The sequence below is a fragment of the Pteronotus mesoamericanus genome, unplaced genomic scaffold (genome assembly GCF_021234165.1).
Source record: "Pteronotus mesoamericanus isolate MK-2021 breed Mesoamerican mustached bat unplaced genomic scaffold, CSHL_Meso_final contig_263, whole genome shotgun sequence".
Lineage (NCBI taxonomy): Eukaryota > Metazoa > Chordata > Mammalia > Chiroptera > Mormoopidae > Pteronotus > Pteronotus mesoamericanus.
Window position 1 is genome coordinate 7,691,157 of NW_026555112.1, and position 13,612 is coordinate 7,704,768.

The 13,612-nt window shown below is 35.2% G+C and overlaps 1 protein-coding gene across 21 annotated transcripts in view; it reads right to left on the reverse strand.

The window, feature by feature from the left end:
• PARPBP (PARP1 binding protein) overlaps positions 1-12,904 on the reverse strand; it is a 47,277-nt gene extending 34,373 nt beyond the window's left edge. For 12 of the 21 annotated variants that reach the window (XM_054574451.1, XM_054574447.1, XM_054574458.1 and 9 more), the window contains exons 1-2: positions 12,752-12,904; positions 4,850-5,083 (exon numbers count right to left, since the gene is read on the reverse strand). In XM_054574451.1, coding sequence (XP_054430426.1) covers positions 4,850-5,083; positions 12,752-12,904 — 387 coding nt within the window. The remainder of the gene's footprint in view (positions 1-4,849; positions 5,084-12,751) is intronic. The other 9 variants (XM_054574459.1, XM_054574454.1, XM_054574455.1 and 6 more) reach the window with 1 other exon arrangement.
• Positions 12,905-13,612: the final 708 nt, after the last annotated feature.

Consider the following 13,612-nt stretch of genomic DNA (forward strand, 5'->3'; position numbering starts at 1 on the left):
AAAATTCAAGATCACTAAAAAAATTAATTTATAATTTAACAAATTTTGAATAGAGGTAGTCCTTGTACATGTGGTTCTGATGTTTTAAAAAGAGATGTTGAAAGCAAAGATTTACTTTTATATAAACAAAAAATTATGCTTTTAAATAGAATATTACCTTTTGTCAAAAGCTGTTTTCATATTTAATAACATGTAAAGTCCATTATTCTATCAGGTCTCTGGCTCCAAAATATGGTCCAAACTGAGGTCCCTAAGACCATCCAGGAAGTCCTCCTTTTTCTAACTATGTATTAATGTTAATCTGAATTTACTTGATATACTTGAGTCAAAATGATATATCGAAAAGAAGTTGATATAAGAATCCAGCCATTTCTATCATACATGACATTAAAGATATTTGTAAAAGCATAAAACAGTGTCACTATACTCACAACTTTTTAATTTTTGGAAAATAGTTATTCTTCATAAAATGTTACTTATATTAGCATTAATAGGTTTATTATCAAACTTTTAAATAACTGGTATATATTTTAAACACATCTCTATTTTAATTTTTAATATGGCAAATACCAATAGATATAACCCACATAAACAAAACATCCTTGTAGTTTTAAATAATTTTTTAAGAGTGTAAAAAGTTGCCCAGGCTGGTGTGGCTCAACGGACTGAGTGCCAGCCCGCTAACCAGAGGGTCACTGGTTCAATTCCCAGTCAGGGTACATGCCTGGGTTGCGGGCCAGGTACCCAGCAGGGGGCACCTAAGAGGCAACCACACATTGATGTTTCTCTACCTCTCTTCCTCTCTCCCCCCTCTCTAGAAATAAATAAAATATTTTTTAGAAAGTGTAAAAATTTTCATAGACTTTAACATTTGACAAGGACTCAATTATATACCATAAAGCTTTCTGAGGTAAGCATTAAAATCACAATATATTTGTTTGCTGTAATATCTATTAATTTTACTAATTTTGTACCTTTGCTGATTTGATAAGTTGCTACTCATTCTACTTTTATCCTATTAACTTAGAAAGTGTACTTTATAAATGAGTGGATAAAAAACTGTGGTCCATTACACAATGGAATATTATGCATTATAGAGAAGGAACTCCTACCCTTCACGACAGCATGGATGGAACTGCAGAGCATTATGTTAAGTGAAATAATCTAGGCAGTGAAAGACAAACACCATATGATCTCACCTCTAAGTGGAACCTCATCGACAAAACAAACAAGCCAGCAAAATAGAACCAGAGACAGGGAAATAAAGAGCAAACTGACAGTGACCAGAGGGGAGGGGCGGAGGGGAATGGGAGAAAGAAGGGGGAGGGTCATTTCAAGGAACAGGTATAAAGGACCCGTGGACAAGGACAAGGGGGTAGGGGGAAGACTGAATGTGGGAGGGGGCAGTGGGTAGGGCAGGGGAGAGCAATGGGAGAAAAATGGGGACAGCTATAATTGAACAACTTATATTTCTCTTCTTAAACGTTCAGAAATGTTACCAAATTAGGCCTAGGTATGGGTCTTTTCACAGACTGAAACTTCATAAGCATTCAATTGGCAGACTCAGGGAAATATTTATTTCAGCACATGTAGTTATAATAAAATATTATTTATTTAAGCATGGCCTCTTGTGCATCTCTTCCTTTTTCTCCTTCTGGGACTCCTATCATTTGCATGTTAAGTTCTCTAAACTTCAAGTTTCTTAACTTTTTCCTCATTATTTCTTTATCTTCATACTTTTTTCCCCTGTGTTTTAAATATTTACCATATTTGCCATATATAATGTACACTTTTTGCCCAAATTTCTGAGGGAAACATTAGGGTGCACATTATACATTCGTAGTACCTGAAATACCTTGTAACTGTTCTACTGTTCTGTAATTATTTGTTACATAAACTTTCTTGTAACATAATATGTTCAAAAATAAATGCTAAAATTTCTTTATAATGCAATAAACAAGTATTTAAATATAAGTAAATAATTGAATCCAAAAAATTAAAATGAAAGATTTTTTTTCCTGAAAGTTTGGGCCAAAACTGTGGGTGTGCATTATACATGGGGAAATATGGTATATTGTGCTTGTTCAGGATACTAATTGGGGCCTGAACTTATGTATTGCTTTGGAAAATTTTTTTCTCTTCTTTCTCTCTAACATATAGAAAGTCTTAAAGTTTAGGTGTACCCTTGAATTTCCTTGTGTATTTATTATTTGTTGTTGACATTCTCCTCTAGTAGCTCCATCTTGTCGGGCATGCGTGTCCTCAGCCGACTGATCTTTCACCGGCTGCTGAAACTCCTTAAGGAGCTCTTGCTTTTTTCCATTGGCTCTTTGGGGCTCGGCTCTGACTGTTGAAGTACCTTAAGTGTAAGACAGTTCTACAAGTAATGCAAGTTGAAATAGTCTCTACTCCTTATCGAGCAGCAGTGGAGAAATAAACAGGCTCACAGCCACCTGCATGGGCCAAGGAAAACGCCCTCCTGTGCTCTCTCAAGCCTCATAAACAGTAAGCCCATCCACTCAGCTACTTGTTGGCTTCCTGAGAGTCAGGGAATCCTGGTACTTTCTCAGAGGACATTTGTTGACCTTTCCCAGAAGTCCCCAGATACCTGATGGCTCCTAACTCTTCTTATGATCTACCATATATGCCCAAATTTTTGATGCTGTCCTCCAGATAACTGCTCAGTTCAAGAGAAAGCAAGCTCTTGCTTAGGCATGTTATGGGCCCTGCACCCATGACCCTCAGGAGAGGAATTATCAAGTAAGGAAATAAAGGAGAAAGAGCATTGTTCAAATTACCATGTTCTCAGAGCTTCCTTATTTTACCTTTATCTTAATTCCTCAGTAATTCCTGCCTTATTGAGGTTGCAAAAAATAAGAAACAAAGAAACCTCATCAGGATTATGAAACTTCAGGACTCTGAAATTCAGAATTGCTTAGAATTTTCTGATACATATCTTTAAACTCTTTCAGCATAAATTTGGATTGTATTTAGCGCCTTTTTGAGAACTCAATCTAGGGATTCTTTTTTGCTGCTCATTTTTTCCTCACTGGAAATTTCCCTAGAGCAAACATAAGTATCAGATCAAGTTATTAGTTTTACCAGGTTTAAATACAGAAAATTTTCTACTTTATATACTACCACCTTAGCAGCTTCCACTTCATTCTTGATATTCTGCTGATGTTTGGAGACACAAAACTCCCTCAAATGTAGACACTTATATATCTCATAGTATAAGTTGGCTCACTTAAATGAAGAGACTTACTAGGAGACTTAGGGGCAAAGGATAAGATAAAAACAATGTGCCCAAAGACTCAGGCAGATTATAATCTCACTGGCCAATCAAATCTTTCTTGTTGGTCCTACAATCCAATACTTAATGTTTGATTAGCTTCTCTAAATTAACTATGTGAAAAGCAGTAAAAAAAAAAAATCACCTATATAAGGAAGCAAACAAAATACAGCTAGGGAGGAATAAAAAAACTACCTTCACTCACAAGTTCCTTACCATACTGTGGGTGTGCATGTGTGAGTATGTTTGTATGCATGTGTGTTTTGAGAAAGTTACAAACGAGCAAAGGCTTCCACCATAGCTCAACAAGGCAAAGGCAGCAAACTACCCACCAAATCCATTCTCCATTTCTTCCTTAGTAAGAGAGGTTTCGTTTTTATTCTGGCATGTGATTACTCAGAATAACAACTGTATTCTCCACTCTCCCTAGCATCTTTATGTGGCCATATGATTAAGCTTTAAGCAATGAGATGGAAGAAAAAAAGCATGTTTCTTTAAAAGGAGAGTGCTGTGCTCCCTGACTACTTCCTGCTACAGGGAATGCTGCTGTGATGTCTGGAGCTGTAACAGCTATCTTGGACTACAAATAGTCTTGAGAGTAGAGATCAAGAAATAAGATGGGAGAACAGAATGAGAAAACTGCTAGGTATCTGATAACCACAGAGCTATCATATCAGTCCCAGATGCTTACCTTTAGACATCATTTGTAAAAAAGTGAAATAAACGTCAACTTTCTTAAACCACTGTTGTTGTGAAGCTTCCTACTATAAGCAGCCAAAATACTATTCCCAAGTATCAGATATAAATATTTATGAAATATTTAATATCTTAGAAAATACAATAAACATTATCTTCTAATTATAGCTAAAATTATTTAGTGATTACCGCTATGTAATTACTACTTGATGGACATTCAGGAACTGGTAAGATAAAGAAAAATATGTTCAATACTTTAAAACAAACTAAATATATCCAAATATATTCTACAACAGTTTAGTAATTCTAATGTAGACAAAAGCAAATGCCAAGGGTTGTTACCCCATTAATTTTAAAATTTATACTCCGTAAAAATGTAAGATAATAAATATGTGTGCACAAAAAAGAGAACTGTTATATGATCTTGTCCTCACAAAATGATATCCCATCTCAGTAAAATAATGTTATCAATCCACAGAAAGAGTCATAGCAGTCATTTATACAACATATGCTAAATAAAGAGATGCATATTAAACCAAGAAAATAAAACAGAAATGCAATCCTTGACATAATTCAAAAAGAAATCATGCTTGGGACTGATTTCTTTGTTAAAAATTTTCTTATCTAATAAAAAGTTATTCTTATATTTCAACCAATTAATAAAGTAAGTTCAACAAAATTTACCACCAAACATTTCTTTCAAGTAATTACTAGCTTGCAGGTAGCTAAGTTTTTCATTCTTAACATGATCCAAAAAGCAAATGCATTATCAAGTTACTATAAATGCTAATACGAGGGTTAAAAATAAATCTAGTCAAATTTTAATTTGACTAAGATAGAAGTGTTTTTAAAAATACTTACGGCAGATATGTTGGCATTATTTTCACAATTAGAAGTCAAAACACTACACTTTTTATAAACATCGATCAGATCTAACATATTACTACTCTTTAAGAAATTATCATAAGTCCTCCTAATGTCCTCGTAATGGTCAATCGCTTCCATATTTTCAACTGGTAAGTTCAGTTTCTCATGTAGTAGGTGTTTCCATGTCAATAAGACTTCACTGAGAGAGACTGTAAATTCTCCACTGCGCTGAAAGAGATAATGCCGAAAATAAAAAGATAAAGTTAGGTGCCAGAATATTGATGAACTTATACTTGAGATGTGAAATATAAATTGAATTTTGTATTAAACTCTTCAGAATTTGAAGAGAACGTCCAAGTTGAGCTATGAAATGATTTTAAAACCAGATATAAAAAAAGATTTTGATGATTTTATAAAATTTGAACTATGACAAGTTTGCACATGACAAAATTGGCAAATATATAGACATTGACCTGAACTTCACTAAATTTTTTCTACCCAAATTGGGGAGATAGGAGGACAATGAGCTGCACTTAAGTACTATTGATTGGGGAAACATTCGATTCTGTTCATTTTTAGTTCCTATTAGTTCTTTTAGCTAGTGTAGTTTAAAACTTATTTAAAAACTGTCAGTGCCATAGTGAATTCCCACATACCACACACACTATTCCAAGTGTTAGTCTTAAAATATGATCATAAAGTTTAAAGTTTTAAAAATTATGTTTCATTTCATTACTCTTCCAGGGAAAGCAAAATACCAGTGCTAAAAACCTTGGGTCAGAGAAGAGTTTTTATTCTTCCCTGCTCAGGGGACACACTAAACCGTAGGCAATCAAGAGCTAAAAAGCCATAGTCAGGTTTTTTCTATTAATATAAGTTGTTAGATGTTACTAATCAAACAAAATTGTTCTTTTTTTCCCCCTCTTCTTCAACATCTACATAGTGCTGTGGCTGGGGGCAGGGGAAGTGGCGGGGGAGTAGAGATTGAGTAAAAAAGAAAAAATAAGGAAAAACTCATGGGCACGCTCAACCGTGTGGTGATCGCGGGGGGGGGGGGGGGGGGGGGGAGTGTGGTGAGTGGAGGGAGGTAGAGGATGGCAATGGGAGAATAAATGATGATTAAAAATATGTATCTTCATGTAAATTATTTTGAAGGTATTTTTTTAATTGATTGCATTCTGATCCCACTCTATGTCCCAAATGTTAATAATGGTGTCCTCCACAAAATGCCAGCCTCCATTCAATAGAAAACTCTAACTGGTCCTTTCCCATGCTTCTTCATGAATAACAAATATTTTTAAGTACCTCTTTGTGGTACAGTCAAATGTATCAATGTTGCTTTCTTCTACAGTTAAGCTCCATTAATATATTAGTAGTTTCTGTAACTACTAATTACACCTACATCTTTCCATTAATTGCATTTAAAGATGGGTGGATATTTAAATAGAACTATAATTCACTGGAACTATATTGTAACATCATATTTAGCCAATGAAGAATAACAGAAAGAAATCAAATGGAATCACATAATGTAATACTATTTCTACATATCCTACTCTTTCAAATGTAAATCTTTATCTTTTATAAAGAACAGCCACATTTTCTAGTTACTATCCAAATTTAAGATAAAGTATACAAACTGCCTTAAAATAATTAATTCTCTCCTCAACTATATGATAGCAACCAAGAAAATTATCCTTACTGACCTTACTATCCTTAGAGTAGGGACCTGTTATATCATAGTTATAAAAATTATATTTCATGAAACTAGTTCAGTAAACAACCAAAACAATCATTAACTCTCAAACCTTATATCTATAACCCAAACATAGGATGATTTGTAATTTCTCCGCATTGAATCAAAAATACTATACTTTACTTCCCAGTCCCACTAAGGTTACATACTATAAAATCTCCAAATGGCATTTAAATTAAATAAATCCAGTTATTTAGCATTTCAACACTAAACTGTTTTATCTCAAAAATTCTTAAAACTATTTTGGTATAACATCCTTCACAGGAAAAATAAATTAAGATTTTGCTTAATGTAAATGTATGATTTATTCTCAATCTGTTGACTGTAACTAGTTAAAGTGAAACTATGCAAGTTCTTGATCTTGTGAGAAAAGGCTCTGACAAGATTAACAGTGTTTATACTTGGATTGCAAAAACATTTTAAATCCAAATAAAAATGTACTCCAGCTATCAGTTTTCATGATCAGGTGCCCACCATGACAGCACATTCTATTATTTAAACCAGTAACAACTGACTGAGAGAGAGTCTGTGGTCAAATCAGAAAATGTTTTGCTAGGAAAACATGCCAGCTGGCTGATACTTGAAGGAAGTTCAAAATGTTCAATGATTTAATTCTGTGATGGACATAAAAAGGATTATATTTCACAAGAAGAAAATGAGAAAAAGCAAGAGTTACACTTTTTCAGAACACTTGAACTTTGTATATTTTATCAATGTTATTTTTATAATTATTCAAAATTTTAAATAAACTTTACATTTTTAACTAACTGGAATTTTTATTAGTAAAAGAGAAAAGAGAGCAGGTCTACTTAAGAGCATTAATTGGCTCTTTGAACTTGAGTAAGATGCTGAAATCCCTTTGAGTCAGTTTCCTTGGTTATAAAATAAGATTGTACTGATTAAACAACACTTTATAAAGGGTAGATAGTCAAAAATATCGGTGGCCTTTCCCTTATTATTCAAAGTAAAATAATTAGTTTGTTTGCTGGGGGAGGAGTGGTATATACATGTAATTCAATTTTAAAATCTGTTTCTTCTTGTGTGTCTCTGTTAGTTAATTTTCAAATCTGACAGTCAACAACAGGTACAGTGATTGCCTTCCATAAAGTTATAATATTAATATCTTTGTTTTATCCAATGGAATACTTGTAATGTTTTTACGGCTTTTCAAGGTGAAAAATAGCCTTTATAACATAATTGCCAGACACAGTGAAACTATGAAGCCAATTCCAAAGAAAAGGTTAAAATATTATTTGCAACCTACTGAAGCCATATATATTCACCATATAATGAAGTCAATAGTGAATGAACCTGTAATAGGTTAAATCTTTAGCAGTATAGAACTGTAGAGAGGTGTTACATGACTTAAGCTAAAAAACCTTTCTCCTCTGAAAACATGCCCAAACCTTAAAACTCAAAGATTATATTAATATTAATTATATTAAAACAAAGATTAAATTTGTTTTTCCTACTAAAGCAGTTAAGGAAACAAACATGCCAATAGACAGACTAACAATTCCACTAGGTATTCAAAAGTTTTGCTGTAGTCAAATTCAGTTATAAGGACTGTATTTTATGGACCCATGTTCTCAAACTTAAGAGAATTTAAAACCTAACTAGACCACAAACACGGGGTGAAAAATATAGGTAAAGGATATAAATAACCAACTCCACCCTTTCATTTCTGTATGCCACTAATTAATGCACCTGCAGGCACATGTGTACGTTGTTTCACACGTGGAGTGACTTGGAAGTCTGAGCACAGCTTGGAATGCCAAAGCCAAGTCTGTACACAGAGAGTTAAAGTAAAACGGAAGTGCAACCCACCGTCTCCACTGCACACGTATGCACACCTATGCAAACTGTGAAAAGCTCAGGTGCAAATCACCACTCTCCCTTTCCCACCCAGAGATTGAAGTTTCACAAGGAATAAAGTGAATTAGCAAGTAGAGAATTAACAAGCAGAAAGAAACACTGAATGAATGCTACATAGACCCAACCAGAAGAAAAACTTGACTTGGATTGAATATTTTATAATATGTCAAAATTTTTACAGTTGAGAACTAAAATTTTTTTCAGATTACATTCTACTTAGCTTGTTGATATACTTATTTTTAATTATTTATACACAAGTTAACAAACGATAGGCGGTGACTTGAACATGCTCTGTTTGCTTCCAGAAAAATAGCACAAAATCATTAAATGATAGTGATTTTTAATATTGCCTCAATCTCTCTCTCCTCATTTCCCGGTGTACAGTCACCAAGGCTTAACCTTCAGCTAGCCCATTCCCTGTATATAACATCCTCAGGATCTACTATCTACCTTAATACCATATCTGTAGATTATTAAAGAAAGTCGGATGTTTTCAAATGCCCAGGCAGTGATACCGGCAAGACTTATATATAGATTGCAATGGGGAACAAAGGAAAGAAACTCTATGATGACCTGTAGGTGTCTAGCTCTAGTGACTGAATGAACAATGATACATATCATTGAGATTAAGAGTATGAAGAGAAAGGTAAATTGAGGGAGCAAACAATGTGCTCTACTTTTAAAAACTGATGAGACAGTCTTGGCATGCCAGGGTAAGATGTCCCATGATGCTTAATCGTACCAAAGCAAGACTCAGTAGTGAGGTCTGGAATATGAATGCTGATGAAACAGCATAAGGGATGTGTATCCAGTGAAAGAGGGTGAAATGGAGAGCATTGGAAGGAAGATACCAACAAAGTACAAAACAAAGAGTATACGTCTTTCAGAGAGTAATAAAGAGAAAAAAGCAATTCAGCAGCAAAATAAGTAAAGAATATAAACAGACGGTTTAAGAAGAAGACACCTAAATGGTCAAATAAGCATTTTAAAAGAAGTTTAAATGCTCTAGTTATCAGAAAAATTAAAATGAAGTGCCACTTTTTCTCTTTTCTAATGAAGTTTGACAACACCTAATATGGAGAGAGAGATAAGGGAATGGTACCCTCCTACACTGTTAACATAAATGTAAATTCTGGCAGCCAGGCTGAAGAGCAGTATGAGAGTGTCAAGTCAAATTACAGTTCACATCTATCATATGACCTGCTGGGCACAGGGCCTAGAGAGCCTCTTGCTCAGTGCACAAACATCTCATTTCAGTGCAGAAATGCTTGTAATGCCAAAAACTTCCAACAACCCAAAGGTCCAAATATGAATAAAATGTATCAGCCATACAAAGGATGACTAATACAACGAATGAATTAGATAAACTTTTCTATCAGTACCTGAAGAGGTCTTCAAAACAATGTTGGACGATAAAAACAAGGTGCAGAAAGAATGTATACCATCTGTTACCATTTTATAGTAGATACATTACATATGTGTCTGTATTTGCAGAGAAACCCCTCCTGGTATAAAATACCTAAAACTATAGGAGAAAGCAGGAAAACATTTTTTAAGCATGACTGAGTTGTCCATAAGACAAATTACAGAAGGTCAAAAGTGGTAAGAAAGTGCCAATACAGGGGGGTAAGCAAATGGTGGGGCCTGTGTTTGCCTGGAATCTTCCACTCACTGGCACTCAAAAAAACCTCATTTTTATGAACCCTGAGCACAAAGTGTAGGAGACAAAGCTGAGCACAAGACAGGTGAGAAGCTGGATCACGACCCTCCCTGCCCACCCTGCCATACAAAGCCAAAGACTGTATTAGTATGTCCATTGGGAAAAAAAAATATCGGCCCAGCAGAAATCTCTTCACAGGAAACACTTGCTGTGAAGAGATTTTTTTGAAGCAGCTTCAGTATTGTGCTTACCTCTCTGGGTAACTTAGATTTTTCACCCAATAGCTCATTTCTGCTGAGATAGGGGAAAGCAGTCATCTATCGTGGCAGAAAATTGGAGGTTTATGTCCTGGAGAGGGGAAAACAGTCTCTGGACTGAAGAGTGCAGTTGAGGAGGAGAGTTCCCCAATGAAAATCACAGGAATGACATGGCCGTGCATGTTCTAAATTTTGACACGCCTTTCAGGCTCCCAACACATTGGCAGCTCAACTTTACATCTTTTGTGCAGGAGGAAAGAAGACCCTTTTCTGAGAAAACTGTTCCAAAAGGGGTATCCTAAAGGTATTGACATCAAAAGCCCCCTAACCAAATTGCCCAGTCTGATCAGGCTGACAAGGCCTAACCCTGTACCCAGCGCTTCCAATAAGCTGTTAGTGCTCCACTTAAATACAAGGGCATGGCCAAGGATCATCATGAAGAACGTCTCTAATAGGAAGAAAGGAAATCTTTCCTGAATAAAAATAACAAAACGGGAACTTAGAGGAAACATATTATGCAAAAAAACCCAACAAAATACTATTAATAATCTCAAAGGAGAAAAATATTATATCCTTGAAGTAAGAGAAAGAACAAAAAAAAAAGCCCTTGGAAATAAAGGGGATGAGAGCAGAAAAAGGGAGAAATCTGTGGAGCAGAGGGAGAAAGGGAAGAAGTTAACATTGCTGTAAACTGCTGGAACTGGCCTCCTTGGTGTATCTTGAACATGCCAGGCACCTGACCCTTGCACCTCAAGGCTCTTGCGTCTGCTGTTCCCTTTGCCTGGTAGTCTTTTCCCATCTAAATCCCCATGACTAGCTCCTCCTTTCACTCATGCAAATCTTTGCTCAAATGGTAACTCCTAGATAAGGCTTTCTTTGACCGCCCTATTTCAAATTGCAAGAATTCCTCCATCACAAACTCCATATGCTCTTTACTTGGATCTCTGTTTTGTTCTTATATGTAGCACTGATTATTACTTAAAGCACTAAATATCTTTTTTATTAGAGTATTATCTATCATTCTTGACAAGAAGATTATTCCATGACAGCAGGGATTTCCTTTGGTACCATATCCCTAATGCTTAGAATAATGTCTAGCACATAGTAAAAATTTAGTATTTGTTGAAAGAATGACTACATAAGATAGAATTCTGTCCAAATTTTTCTATGTTCAAAAATTATCTTAATGTACATAGCTTTAAATATGCAAAACTGCCAACTGTTCAGGAACAGGAAAGACTACCTCTTATTTTAAGATCATACAACTCCTAATTTTTAGGTGTCAAAATAGTCTTCCTTTTTCAAAATGATGGTTCTGGTAATTATTTTTTCTCAATGTAGCCTTATTTGCCAACATGAGAAATGTTCAAATCTGTCAATGTCTAATTCTTTTGGAAAGTTTACTGGAATATGAAATCTAAAATTCTGGGAACTACTGACATACAGCATTAAAATAATTCATCAGAATGTCATTTCACTATCTAGCCCAAGGGACCCATGGAAACCAACTCCACCCTTCAAAAATCTTCTCTAGCCAAGACAGTCTCCCTACCATCTTCAAACCACCATGATTTTGATCGCCCCCCCGGCCGCTGACTGCTTCTTCTGACCTTTCCTCTTCTTTCAACTCTTCTTTAAACCCTTTCCATCCAAAGACTGCCATTCCCCTAAGTATACTAACTAAAATTCCTTACGGCTCCAGCCTACAGTCTTCCGCCTCTCATCTAAACACCTCTAGCCCTCTAGGTAGAGCTCATTTTAAGCAGTAGTTGGCCCAAGCCAATTAGGTAAGAATCACTTCAGGGAAATTATCAAAAGACAATTTTGAGGTCACAATGCAGATTAAAGGAACCAAAATTTCCAGGTTTGGGGCACACAGAAGACAACATATTTAAAAACCCTTGCTAATGATTCTGATTTATAGCCTGGCTTAGGAACAATTAGTTTATACTGTAGTGTCTTAAGTTCACCATAAAATACTTTGATAATATTTAAATAAACATTATCTATGTGTGTCTTCCAGATCTTTTTTGAGAAGGAAGTCTTACAAAATAAAAACAATTTTTAACCACAATAATCATGATAGTTGCATGTTTATCTTAAGACTTCAAATTAAACACCAAATGTGTATGTTCTACATGTGAAGGCCTTATTTTTGAAACAAATCATTTCAAAACCAATCGTAATTGTCAACACAGATATGCTGAAGCATTTGCGAAAACAGTATATTAGTATTTATCCTAGGAGGGCATCTATTACAAAGAAATTAATGTAATAAAGTTTCTTCAAATAGGAAGCCACCAAAATTCACTCGTTACAAACAGTTAACCTAAAGGTGGTCTACTAACCTGTTTGTTGTTCTCTGCCATGGAGAGCTGCAACACCAAGAGCATGGCATCTGCGCCACATAGAGTAGTTCTCTCAGAGGCACAAAGAGTGTGCCAGTTCCTTCTGAACTCCTTAATCATGGCCAAGACAGACTCCTGATGAAGCACAGCCATCGTCTTAGAGTAGAGCAGAATGCAATGTTAGAAAGCCTTATTTTATTTTTTTAAAAAAGCCTTATTTTAATTGAAAATTAATATTTAACATGTGCAAGCACACAAGAGTAAGAGAAAAATAAGTAATGAACGAGAGGTTTTTTCATATTTATTAAGGTTGCTCTAATTAAATTTAGGAAGACAGACTCAAACAATTTCTACCCAATCCTATTTTCTTCTCCTTTAGTTTTCTTGAGCCAAATCTTTTGAAATAACAAAATCCAACCTTCAATTTGAAAATTCAGACAAAACAGATACACCAATTCTGCAAACTTATAATTACGGACACAGAGGTAATTAAAACTGTGTTTAAAAATATTTGTGTTGAGATCGATAATAATATCTACAGTAGATTTGGCTGGGCAGAGCATGGGGGAAGGCCAGTTTCCTCCCATTGTCCCAAAAGAGATGGTCTATTTTCCCACTGTTCGTATCTAGGTCAGACCTGTGACTTGATTTGACCAATAGAATGTAGCAAGAATGGCATCGTGGGAGTTCGGAGTCTGCACCTCAAAAGGCCAGTGAAGAAAAAATACAGCAGGTCTGGTTGCTATGCTTTGAAAAGCCCTTGGCTGGCATCTGGGAACTCAGATTTCAGGAGGGTTTCCAAGAAGGGTGGCTCACTGATCCTAAACTGTTTGTACGAACAATATAGTTTATATTAAACAC